Raw genomic sequence first — 25,207 nt, 5'->3', positions numbered from 1 at the left:
GGAAATTGAAATTGGACCTAAAAGGTCAGGGAAATGTCATGGAAAAATATTTTGGAGTGAAATTGAAATTCTGGAAAACAGTATCAGAGTGAGCGGATAATGTATTATCTGAGATTTGAGCAGAGCCCAAAAATCGCGGAAGCTCGCTTCACTCGCTTCGAATATAACATTAATGGAATTCTATTCAAACAAAATAGTTTTCTTATATCTATAACAATAATGACTCTTCTTATTGTGTATGTCGGTTGAATAATAGAACATATGTATTCAAGTTATACCAATATCATAAATTATTTTATTAGCTAAAATCCATTAAAGCATTACAATAGAACTAACTAGTTCCGCGTCATTTTCCAGAGTGATCTCTAACGGTTCTTTCTAGAGATCCCTAACACGCCCCTATCGGTCAACTCGTGAACTAAGTCTTATCAGTAGTAGGTGTAATCTGTAGGCGTAATTACGTTGTTACAACAATACTTTCTCCTTTTTTTTTTTTTTTTTTTTTTTTTTTTTTTAGGGAGCTCCTAGCAAAATTTATTTATTACAGTAACGAGCTGGTTTCCTTTTTGTGCGTCGTGGGCGGTTTTGTATTCTGACTGTTGGCGCTACTGGTTGCTTTGCCGGGGGTGTCTCTTCTGTACTGGGTGAATTTGAATTCCTATCGTGCGAGGAATGATTTTCTGAATTGGGTATGATGTCCAGTCGAGTCTGGTTGGTCCCGAGTGGTTCCTTTGCTGGGGTTTGAATTCCTTGTTCTGGAACTACCGCAGGTTCACCAACGTCTTTGTCAGGTTCTGGAGCTTCTAGTACTGGATGTTCATCTCCCTGAAGATCAATATCTGTTTGTGGCTTTGGTAGCTTTGTAAACTGCGGCTTCTGACTTTGGTTGGATACTTCCGGTGTATTCGGTGTTACTTTGATGTCCGAGCTTCTTCGGCGTATTTGATTTTGGTGCCTTCTAATTATTCCAAAGTCTGTTTCTATTTCAAACATGGTTGTTCCAAGTTTACGTTTTATTCTTCCTCTGAGCCACTTCTCTCCTTTACCAAAGTTCCGGGCATATACGGGGTCTGAGTTCTCAAAACATTTTCCCTGGGATGTTCCTTCCTTTTCCGGATCTGAACCTTGAGAGTTTTCGTGTGGAAACTGTTTCTTCGGGTTACACAGATCTAGCCTAGATCTTATTTGTCGACCCAACATTAGTTCGGCTGGTGATTTTCCCGAAGAATTTGGTGTTCTCCTATTGTTTAAAAGAATTCTTGCCAATCTTGTTTCAAGGGTTCCTGTGTGGAAAGTTCGTAACCCTGCGTTTAGCGTATCGATGGCTTCTAATGTACCGGCACTAACTTTCTTCAAAGCTTCTTTTACTGTGCGAACAGTTCGTTCTGCTTGGCCGTTGCTGGCTGGGTGGTATGGTGCTGTTCTCAAATGATTTATTCCATTTTGGGATGTAAAATCTCTAAATGCCTCGCTTGTAAAACAAGTTCCATTGTCTGTGACGAGAGTTGGGATAATGCCGTATCGAGCCATATGTTGGCGTAAGCTTCGTGTTACTGCTTCCGTAGACGTGTTGGATGTTACTTCGACTTCGATCCATTTGCTATACGCATCCACTATTATGAGGAGGTATTTATTTTCTATGGGCCCTGCGAAGTCTGCGTGTACTCTTTGCCAGGGACCTGTCGGTTTCTTCCATTCCTGATAATGAGCTTTTGGCATTGGCGCTGAATTTTGGCACGTGGAGCAGCAATTGACCATTTCTTCTATATCAGAGTTTAGCGATGGCCACCATATCTTGGCCCTTGCCAAATTCTTCATTGCTACTATGCCTTGATGCGAGCTGTGTAATTCTGTTAACATCTCTGCTTGACAAGCTTTCGGAATTATTATTCGGTTTCCACGGAGTAGTATGTTTTCGTGGTTTGACAATTCCAGTCTTGCTCGATGGTAAGGTTCTAGGTTTGTCGGAATCTTCCTGCTCGGCCATCCTTCCCTCATGTATTTTGCTACCAGCTTTAGGTCGGGATCTTGTTGTGTTGCAAGTTCGAGTTCCTTAACCGATAAGGGACCCTTATCCATATCTCTGAGTAATAGGACATACTCCATTGGTACTGGCGTAATATTTTGTTCCATCGGTAGAGGTAATCGACTCAGAGCGTCGGCATTTCCGTTTAGCGAACCTTTCCGAAATTTTATGTCATAGCTATATGACGATAGCAAAAGAGCCCAACGCTGTATTCGAGCTGCTGCCATTTGTGGAATTTGCGTCTTCGCTCCAAATAGTGTCACTAGCGGTTGGTGGTCTGTGTGAAGCATGAACTTCTTCCCATACAAATAGTCACGAAATTTCATTACTCCAAAAATTATTCCCAAAGCTTCCTTCTCTATTTGTGAGTAGTTGCGTTCTGCCGTCGTTAGACTTCTAGAAGCGAATGCGATTGGTTGATCTTCCCCCTTGTCGTTCAGGTGAGAGATCACGGCTCCTAACCCTACCGGCGAGGCGTCTGTTGCGAGGTGAACTTCTCGTGAAACGTCGTAGTGTACCAGCAGATTCGAGGTTAAAATAGATGTTTTGGCATCTTCGAAGGCTTTCCTGTGTCTTTCCGTCCAATTCCATTTTTCTTCCTTATGTAACAACTCGTAGAGTGGTGCTAATTTTGTAGCGTTGTTTGATAAAAATTTGGAGTAATAATTCAATAGTCCCAAGAAAGCGCGAAGTTGTTCAACGTTTTCAGGTGGGGGTGCTCCTTTGATTGTTGTTAATTTGCTTTCTTGTGGATGCAATCCGTCTTTGTCTAGGAGGTGTCCTAAGAATTCGACTTCTGTTTCTAGGAATTTGCATTTCTCTTTCTTTAGCTTCAGTCCATTTTCCCGTAATGTTGTCAGAACGACATCGAGGCATTTTAGATGTTCTTCGGCCGTTTTGCCGCCAAGCAATATGTCGTCCAAAAATGGCGATACATTACGGTGATGCTGTAAGATTCTTTCCATGTGTCGCTGGAAAATTGCAGATGAGGATGATATTCCTTGAGGTAATCGGGTATATCTGAATAGACCCTTTGTCGTGTTTATCACCGTGAATTCTCTAGAGGGTTCGTCGAGCTCAAGTTGATTATATGCTTCCTTTAAATCTAATCTGGAGAAGTATTGACATCCCGCTAGCTTGGAGAAGATTTCTTCGGCTCGAGGCAGTGGATAAACTTCTGTGTCCAAGTTTGGGTTTACTGTCGTTTTAAAGTCCCCACAGATTCTTATGGAGTTCCTTTTTGCTGTTATGCGTTGGCCTTCATCGTGGTTTCTCTGTGTCTGAACCTTCTGGACTGGTACGATTGGTGACGCATACTCTGAAAAGGCTACTGGCTCCAGAATTCCAACTTTGACCATTCTTTGAATTTCCTCTTCTACATCCTCTTTCATTGCATACGGTATCGACCGTGCTTTGCAATATTTCGGTATGGCATCAGGCTTCAAATGTAGATGAGCTTGCACGTCCTTTAACTTCCCGAGTTCCGGCGTGAAAAGGTCTGCGTTCTTGTCCAAAATGGTCTGTAACTGGCCATTCTTGGTTTCATCTCTAGATTGTTTCGAGGTCTGGTTTACTCTTGCGGAATGGTAGATCGATGGGAGAATGTTCAATGACGAGTATAACCACTTCCTTCCACATAGGTTTGGTCCGGGTCCATGTACTATTAAAACTGGCAGATCAGCCGTTTTTCCGTTGAATTTTACTGTAACCTTGGTTTCGCCTGTAATTTTTAGGCTATGTCCGGTGTAGGCTTGCAGTGGTGCTCGATTAAAAGGCTGAACCTTGTTCTTGTACCTCATTTTGTCGAACCAACTTTCCGTAATCATGGCGTGTCCAGAACCGTTATCTAGGTCGAAAGGGATGGGTGTTCCATTGACTTCTAGTTCTACTATCTCTGCTGGCGGTACCTCGTAATCTTCTTGAGTGAGTGTGGAACTTCCTTTAACGTTATAGACCGGGTATGAGTATTCCGGGTTGGAATCTTGAATGTGATGGCTAGTACGAGGTTTCTGGAATCGACCTCTGTGCATGGGCTTGTTAGAATTTGCCGCTGTTTTAGCTGCTCCCAGACAGGCTGCCGCTAGATGTCCCTTTCTCTGGCAGTTATGACATGTTTCCTGAATGTATGGGCAATCACTTGATTTGTGTCCTCCTTTAGTGCATCTAATGCATTGGGAAGAGTTTGGTACGAATCTTCCAGGTTGAGATCTACCCTTTTGATTGGGATTTCGTTGGGTGTCCTGGTTATTCTGCTTCGTTTTATCTCGGTGTCGATTGCTTCCTACGGCATTGATGGTTGTCCCATTATCTCCGTTGGTGTTTAAAACGTGAGTGTTTTTCGAAGCGGTTTCCATCCCTTGAATGGCGTTAATTATTTCGTCCAATGTAGCATCTTCATCCTTTCCAAGCTCCTCGAAAACCTTGCTTTGCATTGACGGATTGTTTATTCCCAGAACCAGTTGTTCTAGAAGGCGTTCGTTCAAATTTGTTCCCATTTTGCAGTATCGGGAAAGCCGTTTGAGTTCAGCCATGTAATCAGCCAATGATTCTCCGGACTTCCGTAGACGTTTCGTGAAGTGAAATCGTTCAACATACTTGCATGTTTTCGGGTTAAAATGAGTGTCCATCGTAGACGCTAACGTGGCATAAGCTACTGTAGCTATGTCTGCTGGGAATACTAGATCCGTTAATAGCGAGAGTTCGCGAGCGCCAAGCAAAGTGAATAAATGATTTGCTTTCATAGCCTCTGGAACGTTGTTGACTGCGAAGAATGAGTTTAATCGTAGAGAGTACTGTTTCCATGTTTCGTAAGTACTATCGTAAGTTGAAAGTCTCGCTCCTTGCGTTCTAGGCATTGGATCGTTCTCCATCTTGATAATTATCTTTCAAAATCTTCCTTCCAAATCGAAATTGATGTTTGATAATGTTGATGTAGACCAAGGCTTAAGTGGAATGTTGATGTAGACCAAGGCTTAAGTTCCACTTCCTACTTCCTTTCCGGCTTCAGTTAAATTTGGCTTACGTGTTAAACCTTTACTTCTTTAATCTTGTATTAAGGTTTTTTTTAAGCTTTCGTAAGACGTAAATCTTGACTCCACTAATTTAATTTCCTTCGTCAGGCGTCCTTAAATATAGTTGTAACTTGTAACTCACGAGCGTGGTGTTGAAAAAGTTCTATCTTCTTTTTGTTCCCTCGTGGACGTCGTCTGCCGGGGCTTCTGCTTTTTACTGGATAGCTTGCGAGTTGAGTTATGGAATAGTCCAGGTATCCGTTGTAATCCAATCTCGCCTCCGTCGCCACTTATTGTGTATGTCGGTTGAATAATAGAACATATGTATTCAAGTTATACCAATATCATAAATTATTTTATTAGCTAAAATCCATTAAAGCATTACAATAGAACTAACTAGTTCCGCGTCATTTTCCAGAGTGATCTCTAACGGTTCTTTCTAGAGATCCCTAACACGCCCCTATCGGTCAACTCGTGAACTAAGTCTTATCAGTAGTAGGTGTAATCTGTAGGCGTAATTACGTTGTTACAACACTTCTCAAAATGATTCAAGTCATTTTACAATATTCACTGTACGAGAGAGAATTTTATCTCATTACCTCAACTTATAGACTGTGGTTCAGTACAAGACGCACTTTTATAACGTCATAAATTTAGTCAAGGAAATTTGATAAACTTAGTCAGGGATTTACATTCCAAAACTATTTTACGAAACAGAGTAAGATGATACTACATTAGTACGTGTCGCTTGGAAAATATTTGGTTTCTAGTTGGCAAAATTTGGTGGGCTCCCCCCAAAACCTTGTCCCTTCGGAAAGCCCCTGGAAGAACCGTTTGAAAAGAAATAAGAGGGTGACGTTTGGGGGTCTTTAAAAAGTTTCGGTTGACGTTCTTTTCCTACAAGGTTATACAAGGATAGTTCGAACGCTGTCTATGGTTCTCGATTCAGTATTTCAGCTTTTATTATTAAATTACTTATTTAATAATAAAAGAATAAACAAGTTTGTCAAGACAAACATATTAGCCACATCGTATAATCGTGAAGTACGTAAATTAGAACAACGAGATTAATTGGAAAAACTTCTTCCCGGTCGGTTAAAATTTATATAATATACTTTTTTGCCTCTCCTACCGCGAAGTTATATCTCCTGGCCTCAAATAAGATCATCACTCCTAGTTGAAGATATAGAGAGAGAGAGACGAAGGGGACCCTGTCTCTGACAAACTCTCCGAGACTAGGCCTCTATTCGCGAACATTTCTTAGCGAGCGGTTTTAGGCGAGGCTGCTTAGTACTGGGCTGGCGAGCGATAGGTCCGCGGTTCGATTCTCCGTGGAGGAAGAAAATTTAAAAAATATAATCTCTTCCCTGTATCAAGTTTAAAACTCCACCTGTGAACTGTAACGTTAACTAAAAAGAAAAATCCTATGAAAAACATTAACATGTACAAAAATGGGCCAAGCCTCGCCTCGTGACCTCTCCGCCGTAAAACGTTCTGAGATCCCATGTAGAGCCAAGTCTGCCTTTTGTTCTCATTCAATCGCCAATTGAACAATTATGTTATAAATTAAGTCCTTTTCCTAATTAATAACCAATATTCTTTGACTCTATCATTATTATACATCTTTGTTCGTATCAAAAATATCGTGACTTGGCAATCGCAGGTAAGTAATATTAAAAGGAAGTCGAGGGGATATTCACTAAATCGTTGCCTATTTTAAAATAATCGAAGGGGATGACCTGCTCTTGCCAAGTCACGATATTTTTGATACGAACAAAGATGTATAATAATGATAGAGTCAAAGAATATTGGTTATTAATTAGGAAAAGGACTTAATTTATAACATAATTGTTCAATTGGCGATTGAATGAGAACAAAAGGCAGACTTGGCTCTACATGGGATCTCAGAACGTTTTACGGCGGAGAGGTCACGAGGCGAGGCTTGGCCCATTTTTGTACATGTTAATGTTTTTCATAGGATCTCACTTCTTTTTGTAGACCCTCGGTAGTTATATTAAAACAAGACCCTCTCGTGGTACTTCGTTTGCCAATGTAATCGCTAACGTTTGTCCTTATTTACGCTGAATTACCCCTTTCGACCCGCAGAGAATATGTAATAAAGATTGTACGCGATATCCTAATATAAGAATGTAGCATCAGTTACAACTTTCGGTTAACTTTGGACCATTACGTCCTTTCATCAAGAACACACACTATTTCTGTTGAAAAGACGGCAGCGCCATCTAGTTTTAAAATTAAGAACTAAAGAACAATTTTATAAAAATTTCGAGATGTTTTAATTTTTCTGTGCTTTATAAAATAAATTAAAACTAAATCCTGAATTTTAAGTTTCTATCTACCCTAGAAGTACCTTAGAATTTTGATGATCGGTGAGTGAGTGAGTGAGTGACAAAATAAGGTAAATTTCACCTTCGATATATCGAAAAGTATATAGGGTAGGAACTTGAAATTTGGAAACTATAGCTAGGATTGACAGTCCTCGCGGCAAGCAAAATTTCAGACCTTTACCTGTACCCATCACGAAGTTACAGTGGGCTTAAAAGTGCCACGAGTTGCTTCGAGAAAAGGATGTCAGTGCTCGACTTGGCTGGGAGCACTGCCGTGCTCCCAGATATTTTCTCTCGACGTTCAAAAATGACGAACGATACTGTCAAAGGCAGGACTATGGCACTACTACTACGAGAATGACAACAGGGCAGATCAAACTAAGAGCCTCATCGTATACTATGATGTGGCTAAAAAATTACATAATAAAATTTCTAAAATCCTCAATGAACCAATGCAAATTTACTTTTATGAATGATCCCTTTAAAGAAGGATAGCAAAGAGCGCCATCACGCGACAAAATATATATTTTCGAGATAAGGTAAAGTCCCCCACCTTCAGCCAAGTTTGAACTGGCCTTAATACTTATTCCGTAGGCAACGCCATAGCTTAGGGAAAATCTGACTAGATTGTAGGGGGCATTACCTAGATCGATGATGGACATTATTAGGCCTGTTCAGTTTACTGTGGAATTTTCAGAGTTTGGACGTCATCCTTGCTCCAGTGGATATGACCAGCTTAAGCATGATAAAAGGACTTATTTCCAGTGGTTTTTATGACTCCACCGAGACGATCATATTGTCAGCGGCACCAAAATTATCACTATCAACTTCACTCTCATTCTTGTCAATGGATTTCATGGTATATCTAGTCATGATTGCGTACGTGTGTCTCAAACGTCTAATCGATTATATTTCCAGTCTGCTGTCGGAATTTGTCTTTTCGCCATTGTTATATCATTATTATTAACTCACAAATTGTGGCACACCATCGTAACTAAGCGAAGAAATAAATTAAATCAAGTAATCAGGCGATATCTGATAGTTTTGTGGGATATCTTTTCTGTATTTTTCTTTGAACGTAAGTAATTTAATCCGGAGCCTCCGAAATGAACTAGGCCCATGCGTGTAGCGAAGCGAGAATCTTTTTTAACTAATTTAGTTCGCCGTGTTTTCCCGCATGGGGGCGATTTTAGTACCGTAAAATAAAAATAAGTTCAGCCTCATGACCCCGTCGACTGCTACAATATTAGGGAAAGGTATAGACGTAGAGCGGTGAAGCCGGGGTCGCGGGTAGTTGAAAAATGTTTTTGAAAATTTCCGAAGACCTTTATTAATTAATCATTCCAAGGAAGTAAAGGATAAAAAAGTTAAGGTTAAAAAATTAAAGGTTATGAAGGGTTAAAAATCTCTAATGGTATATGAAAACTGTGAATTAGCAACTTCAAGAAGTTTTGTTTTACCAAAAAACAACGATGTTAAAATTTCATAATTAATTTTTTGGTCCATACAATCTAACCAATAGATTCAATAAAAAGTGAATGGCCCCTAAAAATTACGTTAATTTAAAGGTGAAACCTTTCTCTTTCATAAAAGATTTATAATTGGCCCCTAAAATATCAACGATAATTTATGGAAGACCCGGTCACAACGGTCATAAAAGCGCCACCTCGTACACAAAAAGGGTAAAAATATTTCCCCTATGAAACTGGATATTTCCCCACGTAAAAATCGACACGCATGGACCTAGTTTATTTCGGAGGCTCCGTTTAATCTCTCAAAAAAACGCTGTTTCCTAAATGTAAACGCAATAATTATGTCTCGTGTCACGCAGCGTACCCTGGTCAATTGGATCATCTTTTAGAGCGTCTCGCCTACGCGTTTTGGCTAATTGGTGTCACATTTATCGGGTTTCTCATGAGTTGTTTCCTCAAGTCTGAGTTCTTCAGTGAAAAATATTTTTTTATCGAAACTTTGGAAGATCTTCAATACATGCAGTTCCACGCGAATGTTCAACCACTTATGTTGAAAGACGGATTGGTTTACCACTTTCTAAGCAATAAAGTAAGCGTTTTCTTGATCTAAAGCCAGTTCAGTGTTCAGAGTTCATTTCTCGCGGGAGGCTAGCCAACTCTCACTGCATGCCTCTTGCTAGGAAGAATACCCGGTATATAACCATTGAACAGAATTCCATTGGAACGAAATTCCATTGGACCGAAATAAAAAATAAGTTGTTCTAATTGACCGAAGCTAGCCGGCTGTTCCCAATGGACCTAATTCCCATTGAGCAGACTTCCCATTCCTGTTGGACAGAAGTCTCGTTGGAGCGAATTTCCCATTGGCGCGATTTCGCATTTTATCGTATTCCCATTGAGCAGACTTCCCATTCCTGTTGGACAGAAGTCCCGTTGGAGCGAATTTCCCATTGGTGCAATTTCGCATTTTATAATGCTATATTAATTAAGGTCGTTGAAAAATAAACATGGGTCGAACTGTCTTGAGACTTACGAATTTGAAGGAAATTTAATTACTCTGGAAAGAGATAATGCAAAGCTCTCTTAAATTTGGGATGCACTCATAGAGGAGAGGAGTAACAACCAATGACGGTAAAAAAACTCGAATTCAATTGGATGCAGGTGCATATATTTCAGGAATAGATTATAATGTTTAATTTCATAGGCCAAGTGCATTTTTGGGTTCAAATTATGAAAATCACCATCAACAAATATATCCTGAAAACATCTAAAACCAAATACTTAATTTATGTTTCCTACGCTGTCTCCGATTTAAAATTAATACTACACTAGCAAGTTTTACCAACCTACTTGTGTTTGTTATGACGTCACAATCACGCCAAGAATAAATTTACTATAAGAATGCCTAAGTCACTAGATTTTACGCTTCTACTCTTACGCCGGTGTCAGCGGACAAGTAAGCCCCACCCCTTTCATGCCCGTCATTGCTCTGCGCTTTCCTATTGGATCCCGTGGGGATAGGTCATATAGACGCGATTGACGTATTCCGAATAGATAAAAAAACTCGAGCAAAGTAAACAGAAAATGGAGGATGTTAGCGGTGCTGAAACGGTTAGGGAATGGTTTTTAATTGCCATTAACAAATTAGTTAAAGGTTTTAAACCTATAACTTAATGGATTTTGAAAACGTGTCTCTACGTGAAAATCGTTCGTTCTATAATTGTTTCTAAATCGAATCAAGTGTACTATACTTATGATTTCGTAAGTTCCAGAAACCAAACCAAGGCTTAACGAAAAGGTAAAAGAGATAGATGGTGGAAAACAGAGTAAGATAAAATATTAAGTCCCGCCTTGGTTTCCAGCCTCCCCCCACCCACGAGGGGGATTGTCGACTATCACGTGCTCACCGGACGCCTTTTTAGGCCTTCTTATAGTAAATTCCTTCTTGATCACGCTTTGTACCGGGTTGCATTCAGTCCGAACAGCGAAGCAAATTATTCGCATAGGTGGGTTTCCATATTCACTACGTAGCAGCTGAACTCGCAGGTGCGAAGAAGAAAAATAGTTCGCCAAAATTTCCCTCCAGGTGGCTGGACAATAGCAATGTAAAATTTCCATAGAACCATTCCTTGCGCGCCAACTCGCGAGAGGGTTTAGCATTAGATTTGTCTTCTTAGCCCCTATCTCAATACTTCACTGCAGAATTTGGAAACCCACCTATTGCACTGAATCGCGGCTCGCTTGTCGGAAACAACGCGAAGTGGAGCGTGCTGAAGCGAAGCTCAGTGTGGACAGCCCTACGAACGATTTTCACGTAGACACACGTATTCAAAATCCATTAAATTAGGTTCAAAACCTTTAACTTACTTGTTAATGGCAATTAAAAACCATTCGCGAACCGTTTCAGCACCGTTGGCAGCCTCCATTTTCTGTTTACTTTGCTCGAGGTTTTTTTCTCTATTCGGAATACGTCAATCGCGTCTGTATGACCTATCCCAATAGGAAAGCGCAGAGCAATGACGTACATGAAAGGGGTGGGGCTTACTTGTCCACTAACACCGCCGTAAGAGTAGAGGCGTAAAATCTAGTGCCTTAGGCATTCTTATGGTAAATTAATTCTTGCTGCTAAAGGTAAAAAACCCAAATATCCAATAAACCCCGGTGGGCTGGGTTTTTCAAATGCCGGGTAGCAAACACAAAGTTACAATACGCATCGTGACGAGTAAGGATAATAATCTATTTCAGTTTAGCTCCACCCATTAATTAGCCTTTGTACCTTTATCGGATAGATTTATACCAATTCTTTCACGGAGATGAGAGACGAGAGACTTTCAACTTGCATTTTAATTCATTTTTATGATCAGTGTATTTGCACGGGAATGAAAGTGACTAGGATCTCAAGCTTTTAAACTATTACTAAAATTAGATGAACTTTAATATTTAAGCAAAAATAAGTATACAAACGTTATTATGAAAAATGGCGACCCGAAAAATGGTTAACCATCAACGTTAATAATCACAAATATGTTCTCACTTTAGAGCTATAAAAATAGCAGTACTGTACTCATTTTGTAAGTAATAATATAAAATTAAACATGGAACAGAGTTTTTAATCTTTTTTGCAACAATTAACAATAATTCATATTGAAGCGACTTTTTCTGTAAATTACGTACTTTTCCAAAAAAAGAGGATAGGAAGTGTCATACTTATAAAACATATCTTATAAACTTCTGGTATTAATACAATTAAACGAATCAGGGGCGTTGCTAGGTCTTTTTTGGGCTGCAGTTCCATTGCGCCGAATCCCAATCAACCGAACCCAATCCCATTCGACCGAAAAACCCGCACTTTGGCGGATTTATGATTCGGTCCAATGGGACAACCCCATTGCACCGAAAAACCCGCACTTCGGGTTTTATTCAATAGAATTTAAATAAATACAAGTTGGATAAACCAATATATTACCTCTCCGAGTCAAGAGGACTACTACTACAAACTTATTAACCTAGATATAGAATTATTTCTCTTTTTTGAAGTAAAAATTTATGAATTATTAAAGCAGTATTCCAAGAATAGCGAATATACAGTAAAGCAGACGACATTTACATCCAATAAAGATATGTCTTGGACACATGGAAATCAGTAAATGGGAAAAAGCGAGAAAAGAAGTGTATAAATTTTTGAGAGTTATAACCTTTGTGTGTTTGAAAAGGCCCAATTGTCTACGCCTCAAATGTTAACCCTATATTCTCATAGCTACATTCACAACTGGTTTTCAGTAAAAAGACTACTGTCTCGTTTCACCTCAACGATATTTTTAGTTTGCCAACATGAGTGTTAACGTTAAATATACCAAAAATGACTTGTGGTTAGACGCACCAAAGAGGGTAGAAAGAGGGGGAGTGAAGCTAGCGGCTTTGGCAAAGCATTTTGAGTGTTCTCACTTTTCTTCTTTATTTATATGTTATATTTCCCTCCTAATATCCAGTTCACTGCATTTCAACCAATAAGTAAGCTCAGATGCAAACTTTCGAAACGAGAACACTCCAGCCAAGCCTTCTACTCCTCCTCTTTCGACGAACTGAAAGTCATTGCGCACCATAACAAGAATGAAAACTTCAAAGCTATAACCCGATAACGATTAGCCCTTTCACTGATCTAATTGCTACCATGATGCTTTCTTCTATTATACAAATCTAAATCTGATTATTTAAACGTGTATTTAACTTTCGGCTCACTCTCAACCGTTAATGTCCCTTCATTACAGACACGATAATCAAAACCCAAAGTTTACTCCATCTCAGGTCTCAATTATTTACTCTTTGGTTCACTAAGGTTATTGCGGATCAAACTTGATTTACCCGACAGAATCCAGGCCTTAGCTTTCTTCATGAAATAACTAGACCAAGGATTATTCTATATACAGATGTAGTAGCAGCCATTTCAAATAATAATATTAAAAAACATCCTTGGAATATCAAAATGCAACAGAACTTTAAAGCTACAAAAGTACTAAATGCATCATCCAAAGAGGAAGAGACGTCCTCCAAACCAAACCTAACTTAACAGTAATTTTTTGGAAAAGGCATATTATTTGAGAAGTCAATGAAGATAAACATCAATATTTTGGAAAAGGCGTAACATTGTCAAGTGATTTATAAAATATTACTAACCTAGCTTAACCAAATAGTGGCGTTTTATGTTATATTCATCATGAAAATACTTTTAAACCGTTTTAATATAATTGAAAGGCAGGGTTGGCCAAATTACATGACCCTTAAATTACAAATTACTAATTACAATTACAAATTCTGAATCATTCAATTACAAATTATAAATTACAATTGCATATTTGTAATAAACTCAATTACAAATTATAAATTACAATTACATATTTGTAATAAACTCAATTACAAATTATAAATTACAAATTATTAATTGAATTATATTTGAAATTGAAATTACAAATTAATAAGTTGCATTTAATTTGTGAGTTAACTCGCGAATTATCAAAAATAAAAACAAATATAATCTGTTGACTTTCAACAATGTATTTAATTCAAAATTTCTATTGAGTCTTCTTCGTTGTGTTTTAAGGGCCATTTTTTCGTAATTGAAAAGCCGTTCCACCGGTGCGGACGATTGTAGTGGGGTGATATACTTTACAAAGATTGCTTATCATGGGGAAAATTATGTACCATCAGTGGAGTCAGATCGATTGAATGCAAAAATTCTGAATTGGTCTTGGTATCAATTGCAGTTGAAAAATATATATAATCTTTGGAGAAAATATTAGTTCAACAGTGAAGAGTGACTCGGACTCAGTGAGGAATGCCAATGCAATAGAAAGTTACCCAGAGAGGAAAGTACCAGGCTCGAGGGGTCGGTCATTCAACGATATGCCGTACGCTTCTCGCGAAATCACATTTTTGACAACTACCACTAGAAACTAGTTAACTACAAACTCATCCGAAATCATTGATAAAAATAAAAAATCACGAAATCCGTAATTAAATTACGAAATCAGTCAGACAGTCGCATCACAGAAATAGAAATCATGAAGGCAATTGAAAACGAAGGTTTTTTTTTCAATATGGTAACTTACCCTCTCCTCGAACCCCAAGAGCTACCGTGAGAAACAAATTTACTGTTCATTGCGTTCAAATGTAGCTTACACTGCAAAGAAGCTATTCAACCTAGCCTTTTCCTGTACAAAATTAATACCCACTTAAGATGATAAATATCAGTCAGAGAATCTGATTAATACTACCTCAGCATTTGTTTAAATGTTTGTAATTGTAATTGACTAATGAAATTGAATTACTTTTTCAACGTTTTAAAAACGTCAATTACAAATTACAATATTTGTTCAATTACAATTAACAATTACAGTTAAGTTCAGAAAAAATGTAATTGAATTACAAATTACAATTGTAATTTGTAATTTGTAATTGCCAATTAGTAATTTGGCCAACCCTGTTGAAAGGTATAACCGCTCAAAAGGGGAAGAGACGTCCTCCTAACCAAACCTAACCTAACAGTTATTTTTTGGAAAAGGCATATTATTTGAGAAGTCAATGAAGATAAACATCGTTATTTTGGAAAAGGCGTAACATTGTTAAGTGATTTATAAAATATTACTAACCTAGCTTAACCAAATAGTGGCGTTTCCAACTCAGTAAAAATGTATTTAAAACGCTTTCATTAAAAAACGACATTAATAGAAATTAAACTACATGGCATTTTTGGGGTCGCTGTTTGCGACAAATAGAGTCGTTTGAATTGTAAATAAGAAAAACCCGCCGTTTGGCTAAATTCATTAAAAACATTGGCGGGATTCGGTCTAATGGGAATTCGGTCTAATGGAATTCTGCGCAATGGGAAGATACCCTTTTGCGGGGGTGATGGTGCGTATAGTCCCCCTCTCAAACTTTTAAACTTAGCCCCATCAAAATAATCCGTAAACCCTAGTACAGTAGATCCTATGGGCTATTTTGTGTCTTTCGATTTCTTAGTTAAATTTAATTAGACATTCGTAAAATACTCTTTCGGTTTCCCCGTGAAGCACTGGGGACTACCCCTATTGGACGAATCCGTCAGGTGGTACGAGTCATGCAATAGGGGTTGTCTCCAGTGCTTAGCGGGAAGCCTAGCGCGTAGTCCCCATTACGGAAACTTAATGGCTTGTATCTTCTTAACCATTTAAGATACACTCTAAGAAATTGGAGTGTGATTTAACACCTTTATAAGAAGTTTATATGGTCCAAATTCGACACCGTTACAGGTGTTTATTTACACCCCTGAAAGGGTTTAATAACACTTATTTGAGCAATTGGTGGCCAAGATAAGTAAAAAATTGTGCAACAGAGGTGCAGTTTAACAACTTTTTAACTCTTATATCGCACTGAAAGTGAATTTTTACTCTCATATTAGTGTTATGCAACTCCTTAAAGGGTGCGGCATAGCACCTTTCAGAGTGTCGCTTCACACCTTTAAGAGTGTCGCGTAACACCTTTAAGAGTGGGAGATTATTTGGTAGGATAGTAGTAGAAATTCTAGTACTTTTCCTAGACTTAAGAGCAAAACCGATGACGTAAGAAACACTATAGTAGCTACATTTTGACCACTCATGAGGCATAACTCAAATATCGAGAATGGTTTTCCTGTTTAATTAAATTTTGATTATCCGCCATTCCGCAGTATTATTAGCAATCAATGCTATATTCATAGCAGGCAGAGAGAATTAAGTAGGGAGCGGAAGCTATAGCCTTTGACAGTACAAAACGGGATGTAGCGCAAAACAAGTGGGCTACGTTGCTATTTTCTCTGTTTCTGTACAATCTCTTTTCCGGTCACATGACTTTGTTTTAAAAGCAAGTGTTTTACTGGTTGTAAAGTGTTGGGGGTGTGGCACTGTGTGAACCAACCAGCAGCAGCCTCTGGCAGTAGCAGAGCTGAGCCTGAGCGCGTAACCATCGAAACCTGTCAGTTCGTGTTTCAATCACATTTAATTTCTCAAATGTTAAAACTAACGTTTAATCGTAACTAGTACTATTTAGAAGATAAAAGGTGAAGTTTTAATTACTCCTTATAAAAAGAAGTTAATATTTAATAGTAATTCTAACAGGGGTTAATCCGATCGTTGAAAAAAGGTTTTGTAAGAAGTGCAAGTAGAGGCTTCTGACAGTGACAGAGAGCGTCGCGATATTTGGATTTTTGGCACGGAATAACGTTAAAACTTACGTTTAATCGTAACAAGTACTATTTAGAAGATACAAGTTGGAAAAACCAAAATATTACCTCTCCGAGTCAAGAGGCCTACTACTACAAACTTATTTACCTAGATATGGAATTATTTCACTTTTTTGAAGTAAAAATTTACGAAATATTGAAGCAGTATTCCAAACATAGCGAATGTACAGTAAAGCAGACGACATTTTACATCCAATATGGATAAATCCTGGACACATGGAGATCAGTCAATGGGGAAAAGAACAGGAAATGAAGTCAACGCTTCAGCTGTTTACCGTATATTCTGATAGCTACATTCACAACTGGTTTGCAGTGTAAACACTATCGTCTCGTCTCACCTCAACAATACTCCTAGTTTGCCAACATGAAGGTTTACGTTAAATAACACCAAAGCTAAATTGTAGCTAGACGCACTAATAGTCAATGCGCACAATAAAGAGAATAATAAGTCTGTAGCTACTACCCGTTTACCATTAGCCCTTTTACTAATCTAATTGCCATCATGATCTTTTCTTCTATTATAAAATCTTAACCTGATTATTTAAGAGTGTGTTTAACTTTCGGTTCACTCTGAACCGTTAATGTCTCTTCATTTCAGACACGAAAATCAGAGCCAAAAGTTTATTTCACCTCAGGCCCCAATTATTTACTCTTTGTTTCACTAAGCCTATTGCGGATAAAACTTGTTATACCCGCCGGACTCTAGGTTTTAGTTTTCTTCAGGAAGTCACTAAACCAAGGATTATTCTATATACAGATGTAGTATAGCTTAAGTAATATATAAACAGCCATTTCAAATAACAATATTAAAAAAAATCTTTGGAATATCAAAATGAAACAGAGCTCTAAAGCTACAAAAGTACTAAATGCATCATAATTACGAAAAATACTTCCACATTTTCACTTTATATTATGGAAAAAGGGAATATTAAGGTTTTGTATGATTTCTTAACACATCAACACAAGGCTAACTGCTATCGCGACGCACTAGTGTAACAATGGACGGACACACACAGACAAAAACATAAGCTGCTTTTTAACTCTTTCCGTATTAATTTTGAGTTGAGAAACAAGATCATCTTAAATATTAAAATAAATATAATTAATATTAAATATTTTCTTCGTCAGTTGTTTGCCTTATTGAGCGTTACATCGTTTTGATAAAGAACAATTAAACATACTTGAGAGACTTGACTAATATTGGCGTTTGAAATGAAGCATACACCGGTTGCTTTTCCTTACTCAAATAGGTAGTATATAAGGGTGTCGAACTACACTTTAAAGCAAGAACAACCGCAATTGCGAAAACCTTTGGTGGACAACCCACCCTAGGGAGGCTAGACGTTTCTCGTAACCCTAGCTGATCGCCGCGAATGTCTTAAACCGAACGATGACGATGGAGTTAGAAGCCAATGAGACAGATTGGTGTCTATGTGGAATAGACGGAAGACCAGTAGATGGTGGTGTTTAGAAGCCAGTATGTACAGACTGGTGTCCAAGTGGAATGGACGAAGACCAGAAGATGGTGGTGATTAGAAGCCAGTGTGTACAGTAGAGAGCTGCAAAATGAAAATATTAACCTCCAACTCCTTCCAACTCCAAGGCAATACACAACAATGGCTCCAATTCCTCCCAATGCCATAATCAAAAGTTTCAACTCCGCAGAACTCCACCAAGCGAAATGTATAACTCCTCCCAACTCCTTCCATGAAAATTAAAATTTATTAAACTCCTCCCAACTCCTTCCATGAAAAATAAAATTTCTTAAACTACTTCCAATTCCTTGCATGAAAATTAAAATTCCTTTAACTCCTCCCAACTCCTTCCCTGAAAACTAAAATTTCTTAAACTCCTTCCAACTCCTTCCCTGAAAATTAAAATTTCTTAAACTCCTTCTAACTTCGTCCATTAAAACCTTTCTAGTTTCTAGTCTTTGGAAGATTTCTTTACTCTTTAGAATTGGAAAAATAGAAAGTTCAAGTAAAACGTGTAGAACATTAGTTTTCTTTCTAATTTGACCTGAGATTGATATCACGAGTGCTTATAAATTATCATTTTCAAATAAGAAATAATATTTACTCTTAAAATAATTCTGGACATTAAAACTTAAGATTTGGGGAGGAAAGGCGCTACGCGTTGTCGTTGGGTCATATTTTACGCTTAGTTTCTTAAATTAGCTATTTAATTAAAATCGGACTGATTCGCTTCGCAACTGCTATTTTGAAGGACAAGGCCACGAACTTCACGAATCAAGAAATACTAACACTACAGTCCATTCTGTTATTAGTTGTGCCTGCCAATATGCCTACTGCCTTACTTTAATATGCATCAAAGCTAGAAAGGAGACTTTTGTCAATGGGTTTAAGAGAAAAGGAAAGCGCCCTCGGCCCCATTGTGTGAGAGACTCACTGAGGGGACGTGTCACGTGGGGTTACGGGTGAAAAAGAATTTTGTACGAAGCTTCAGAAGACAAACAACGCCAAAGTCCGCTTTTAAATTGGAGCCCTACCAATTACCAGACTCAAGTTTTCCAACTCCGTAGATTTCCATGTTTTAAGATAATTTTCCATTGCCTCCCAACTCCGCAATTATAATTATAATTATTCCCATTGCCTCCCAACTCCGCACACGAAAACTTCCACTGCCACCCAACTCCAATTTTATCTCAGAAAAGCATTTCCAACTCCTGGAGTTCCCATCACTTAAACGCGGAACCCAGCGGGTTTCGGAGTTATTCCACGGAGTTACAGCTCTCTAGTGTACAGACTGGTGTCCATGTGGGATGGACGAAGACCAAGAGATGGTGGTGATTAGAAGCCAGCAAGTACTGGTGTCCGTGTGGGATGGACAAAGACCAAAAGATGGTGGTGTGAGAACTCAAGTAGAGGAGCCATTTCCGTGACTGTGAAATCAGTTCGGAAATGGCGAACACGTTTGCTCCGATTTGGAAACTGCGAACGCGGTCACGTGGGTGTAACAACAGACACACACACAGACAGACACACACACACACAGACAGACAGACAGACACACACGATCGTTACAGAACCTCTCCGTGACATACGTCACTCGGAGAGGTAAAAAGGTGAAGTTTTAATTACTCCTTATAAAAAGAATTTAATATTTAATAGTAATTCTAACAGGGGTAAACGTTGAAAAAAGGTTTTGTAAGAAGTCCAAGGCTTAGAGTAGAGGCTTCTGACAGTGACAGAGAGCGTCGCGATATTTGGATTTTTGACACGCAATAATAATGCGAATTGTTTGTAAATATGGCTCTTGCTCGTCTAAACAAACTTCAAGCATTAGGGAGGTTAGAGGAGCGCCTGGAGTGTTTTTTGTGAAGTTTCCATCTTTAAAAAACGAAAAAAAAAGTGTCAACGATGGGTTAATGCCTGTAGTCGAAAGGATTTCACCATAGACAAGGTCTCTCGTGGTTCTTATATCTGTTCAAGACACTTTTATGGTTTCAGAGGTCCAACTCCCGAATATCCAGATCCTATTCCGTTAGCATCTGTTTGGGAACCCATTCAAGTAACCTAGTTTATATTATTTGTTTATATCTGGAGTATTGAAAAACATATTTTTTCAGGAAGAAATAACACTTATCGCAGATGTTGAAGAAACACAGGAAATAGGATACACAAGAAGCTTCTAACAAAGGATATGAAGAATGCAATGTAAGCAGGGATTTGCAAATAGTGAAAACTTCAAGTTATTTACATTATTGTCATATAGGTGTCTGATCAGAAGGGATCCCAAGATATCTTAGACTTGAAAGTATTATCACCACCAATGTCTTGGTCGATGGAAAAAGTAAACCAGGGTGTTATGTTCATAAAACACATAAATGGGAAGATAGTTTTATCATGTTCTTTTGTGGGAAATGGACCGGTTACTGTGACAATCACTGCGTTGGGTAAAAACATACCGAGTGATAAAATTGAAAAACATCTGGACATTAAAACAAATCGTGACGTTTACAACTATTTATCACAACTTGATAAATTTAAGATCTGCCCAGGAAATAATGATGGTGAACTTGTCAGGCTTTACAATGTGAGACACCCAAATAACCACAAACGAAATAGCAATTATTCCAGTGCTTTAAAAGCTGTTTACAGCAATAGATGCGAAGGCCTAGTTCCGGTTAGCAAGAATCGTTGTGCTTCATGCCAACAATATCGGTCAAGTTTAAGAACATTGCGTTGTCGTTACCAAACAATACGTAAAAAAGTAACTAAAGATATTACAATAAAAGACAAAACTAAAAGGGCATCCAAGACGAAATTACTCCTATCTGAGAAAGGTAAACAAGACTTATCAACATTGAAGAGACTTTTCAAAGAGAAACTTAAAAAAGAGAAGCCAGGATGGCTCTTTTTATTAAACAACAGTTATTAGCATTGGAGAGATTCTACAGGGCCGGTAGGCCCTTGTAGATATGACTTGATACTCTTCTGTAACGTTAAAGCAAAATTCACATGCTTTTGCCAATTTTCCTATGGAGATTAACATGGGGTTTTTCGTGATATTTAGCCACCTCTAACCGAAAAACTAGAGCGAAGTTACTTTTCGGAATACTCTTAATTTAACAATTAAGTATTCAGGGTGTGCGATCGGCTAGTCTAATCAGAAACAATTAAGTCTAAGTATGTTAATTTTAGTTAATTACGGAAGTACAACTCTTGAGTTAAACGTCAGGTTAACCTGTTAGCGCGCTGATACCCATTTCTTCAATTTTCAAGCATATTGAGAACAAGGGAGGGCCTAGCTTTGTGCCTAATAACAAGTTAAATTGACATTTTCAGTTTGATTCATTCTGTGGAAGTTGAACCATGGAGCCTTAATCTTAACAAGATACAGGCTCCATGGTTAAACTTGTTTTTGAGCAGTCGACGCTTGTTTAGTATTTTACCGGCTCAAAATATTTATTTCATTTTATAAATTTTCTGTAACACTCTTGCTAAGAAACACTTTGCTATCAGGTCGAAATTTTGTTTAATAAAGCAATCCAGGTATAAAACTAAAGGTAATTGATTTCATTAAATTATAAGATATTGGTTTTTGGATGTTCTTTAAGACCAAGGCTTAGGTTTCTTATGTATTGTATTTGTATATATTCTTGATTCTCGGAGTCGGGAGTCGGGACTCGGGAGAACCCAGTTACACTTACCCAGCTTCTGAGCCTCCAGTGTCGTCTAGTTTGGCCTACACTCTCGTGTTTTTAAGCTGAAGGTTATGTTGCAAACTTGCAACGTTTTTGGTTTACAGACTTGGATAATTTTAATAATAGTGATGCTTCTTGATCTTTACTCTTTAGGATAGTAACAGTATGTTGTAGAAAAAGAGCTACTACTTGAAGGACTTATCTTTATTTTATTTTAGAAGTATTATTAAAATTTCAGAAGCTCCGCAACCCTTACAATAACTGTTTCTATAGCAGTTAATTCAACATTCCTTTGAGGTATACAGGGTTTTAGTATTTGTTAATCTCACCAAAATGCTACTAATTCAGAAGGTGTGTGGTACAATTCCTGAAACTCAACCAATGTAGAGGACGACATCATTCGTTAAAACAATTTTTTCCCGTTGCAACAGTCCGTATATGATATTTCGTTTTATAAATTATTTGTTTCCAAGAGTGGATTGTTTAATTCAGAAATATAAGTAACAGTGGTGCTGGTTAATCCAGGAGAACATTGTCTTTACGTAATTTAATTAGTCAAATAAATTACATGTGGAGATTTTTTCAACGTAACCATGTGGGAAACAGAGGGTTACGTTCGCTATTTCCACAGTCCTCATTGCCATTTGTTTATTTGTCAGAATTGCTATGAATTGTTTAGGTATTTGATTTAATTACTGGTATTTAAGCGAAACTATGGAATCACATCATTCATTAACATTGTAATCTTTGTAGTGATCCCTTGTAACAGGCTCCCCGTTACAACATATTTTATTGTTAATCTTCACGTTACCGCAAATTTAGCACGGGGCTATGTGTTGGAACTAATTAAAAACTCATCTAAACAAGCTCAATTTATAAGCTAAATCAATATTGCCAAACCATAATCCTTCATTAATTTCAACTCAATTAAGCCTAAAACCTTTAAATTAAACTTAATCAAGATAAACCTTCAAATTAAACTTAATCGAGATATACCTTCAAATTAAACTTAATCGAGATATACCTTTAAATTAAACTTAATCGAGATATACCTTCAAATTAAACTTAATCGAGATATACCTTCAAATTAAACTTAATCGAGATATACCTTCATATTAAACTTAATCGAGATATACCTTTAAATTAAACTTAATCGAGATATACCTTCAAATTAAACTTAATCGAGATATACCTTCAAATTAAACTTAATCGAGATATACCTTCAAATTAAACTTAATCGAGATATACCTTCAAATTAAACTTAATCAAGATATACCTTTAAATTAAACTTAATCAAGATATACCTTTAAATTGAACTTAATCAAGATATACCTTCAAATTAAACTTAATCGAGATATACCTTCAAATTAAACTTAATCGAGATATACCTTCAAATTAAACTTAATCGAGATATACCTTTAAATTAAACTTAATCAAGATATACCTTCAAATTAAACTTAATCGAGATATACCTTCAAATTAAACTTAATCGAGATATACCTTTAAATTGAACTTAATCGAGATATACCTTCAAATTAAACTTAATCGAGATATACCTTCAAATTAAACTTAATCGAGATATACCTTCAAATTAAACTTAATCGAGATATACCTTCAAATTAAACTTAATCGAGATATACCTTTAAATTAAACTTAATCAAGATATACCTTTAAATTAAACTTAATCAAGATATACCTTCAAATTAAACTTAATCGAGATATACCTTCAAATTAAACTTAATCGAGATATACCTTTAAATTAAACTTAATCAAGATATACCTTCAAATTAAACTTAATCGAGATATACCTTCAAATTAAACTTAATCGAGATATACCTTTAAATTAAACTTAATCAAGATATACCTTCAAATTAAACTTAATCGAGATATACCTTCAAATTAAACTTAATCAAGATATACCTTCAAATTAAACTTAATCGAGATATACCTTTAAATTGAACTTAATCGAGATATACCTTTAAATTGAACTTAATCGAGATATACCTTTAAATTAAACTTAATCGAGATATACCTTTAAATTGAACTTAATCGAGATATACCTTTAAATTGAACTTAATCGAGATATACCTTTAAATTGAACTTAATCGAGATATACCTTTAAATTAAACTTAATCGAGATATACCTTTAAATTGAACTTAATCGAGATATACCTTTAAATTGAACTTAATCGAGATATACCTTTAAATTAAACTTAATCGAGATATACCTTTAAATTGAACTTAATCGAGATATACCTTTAAATTGAACTTAATCGAGATATACCTTTAAATTGAACTTAATCGAGATATACCTTTAAATTGAACTTAATCGAGATATACCTTTAAATTAAACTTAATCGAGATATACCTTTAAATTAAACTTAATCGAGATATACCTTTAAATTAAACTAAACTTAATCGAGATATACCTTTAAACTAAACTTAATCGAGATATACCTTTAAACTAAACTTAATCGAGATATACCTTTAAACTAAACTTAATCGAGATAAACCTTTAAACTAAACTTAATCGAGATAAACCTTTAAACTAAACTTAATCGAGATAAACCTTTAAACTTAAATAAAATTAAGGTGAAACTAACCCAAAACACGATTTTTTGGTTCAATTCATGGATACGTTATTTAATTAAAATTAAAACTAAACTTATCTTTCACCCAGTCTCAATTTTCCTTTTTAATCTTTACAATTAAATGAGGATTCAAGTCGATATTTACACACATTTCAAGTCCATATTGACACCCATTTCAAGTCCATATTGGCACCCATTTCAAGTCCATATTGACACCCATTTCAAGTCCATATTGACACCCATTTCAAGTCCATATTGACACCCATTTCAAGTCCATATTGACACCCATTTCAAGTCCATATTGACACCCATTTCAAGTCCATATTGGCACCCATTTCAAGTCCATATTGACACCCATTTCAAGTCCATATTGGCACCCATTTCAAGTCCATATTGACACCCATTTCAAGTCCATATTGACACCCATTTCAAGTCCATATTGACACCCATTTCAAGTCCATATTGACACCCATTTCAAGTCCATATTGACACCCATTTCAAGTCCATATTGGCACCCATTTCAAGTCCATATTGACACCCATTTCAAGTCCATATTGACACCCATTTCAAGTCCATATTGACACCCATTTCAAGTCCATATTGACACCCATTTCAAGTCCATATTTACACCCATTTCAAGTCCATATTGACACCCATTTCAAGTCCATATTGACACCCATTTCAAGTCCATATTGGCACCCATTTCAAGTCCATATTGACACCCATTTCAAGTCGATATTTACACCCATTTCAAGTCCATATTGACACCCATTTCAAGTCCATATTGGCACCCATTTCAAGTCCATATTGACACCCATTTCAAGTCCATATTGACACCC

The 25,207-nt window shown here is 37.0% G+C and overlaps 1 protein-coding gene and 1 long non-coding RNA gene across 2 annotated transcripts; both read left to right on the top strand.

Annotated features, from left to right (window-relative positions):
• Window positions 1–7,675: 7,675 nt before the first annotated feature.
• On the top strand, window positions 7,676–11,951 carry LOC149616321 (uncharacterized). Its single transcript, XM_089856983.1, has 5 exons — window positions 7,676–8,244; window positions 8,304–8,463; window positions 9,217–9,446; window positions 9,538–9,988; window positions 10,062–11,951. Exons 1-4 carry the CDS (start codon window positions 8,113–8,115, stop codon window positions 9,562–9,564), a joined length of 549 nt encoding a protein of 182 aa, XP_089713109.1. The 5' UTR covers window positions 7,676–8,112; the 3' UTR covers window positions 9,565–9,988; window positions 10,062–11,951.
• Window positions 11,952–19,782: 7,831 nt separating this feature from the next.
• On the top strand, window positions 19,783–21,017 carry LOC149616320 (uncharacterized). The gene is made up of 3 exons (XR_016375718.1): window positions 19,783–20,141; window positions 20,200–20,287; window positions 20,346–21,017. It is a non-coding gene; the product is annotated as an uncharacterized LOC149616320 (long non-coding RNA).
• Window positions 21,018–25,207: the final 4,190 nt, after the last annotated feature.

Source organism: Phalangium opilio, unplaced genomic scaffold, assembly GCF_054372755.1.
Source record: "Phalangium opilio isolate 3A_F unplaced genomic scaffold, DU_Popi_V2 ptg000217l_1, whole genome shotgun sequence".
Taxonomy (NCBI): Eukaryota; Metazoa; Arthropoda; class Arachnida; order Opiliones; family Phalangiidae; genus Phalangium; species Phalangium opilio.
The sequence above is the reverse complement of the archived record's forward strand: the minus strand, read 5'-3'. Positions and strand labels throughout refer to the sequence as shown.

Coding starts and splice junctions, on each gene's coding strand:
- LOC149616321 (XM_089856983.1), top strand. CDS start 8,113: ATGACCAGCTTAAGCATGATAAAAGGACTTATTTCCAGTGGTTTTTAT. Junction 8,245..8,303: donor TCTTGTCAATGGATTTCATG/GTATATCTAGTC, acceptor TTATATTTCCAG/TCTGCTGTCGGAATTTGTCT. Junction 8,464..9,216: donor TTCTGTATTTTTCTTTGAAC/GTAAGTAATTTA, acceptor CGTGTCACGCAG/CGTACCCTGGTCAATTGGAT.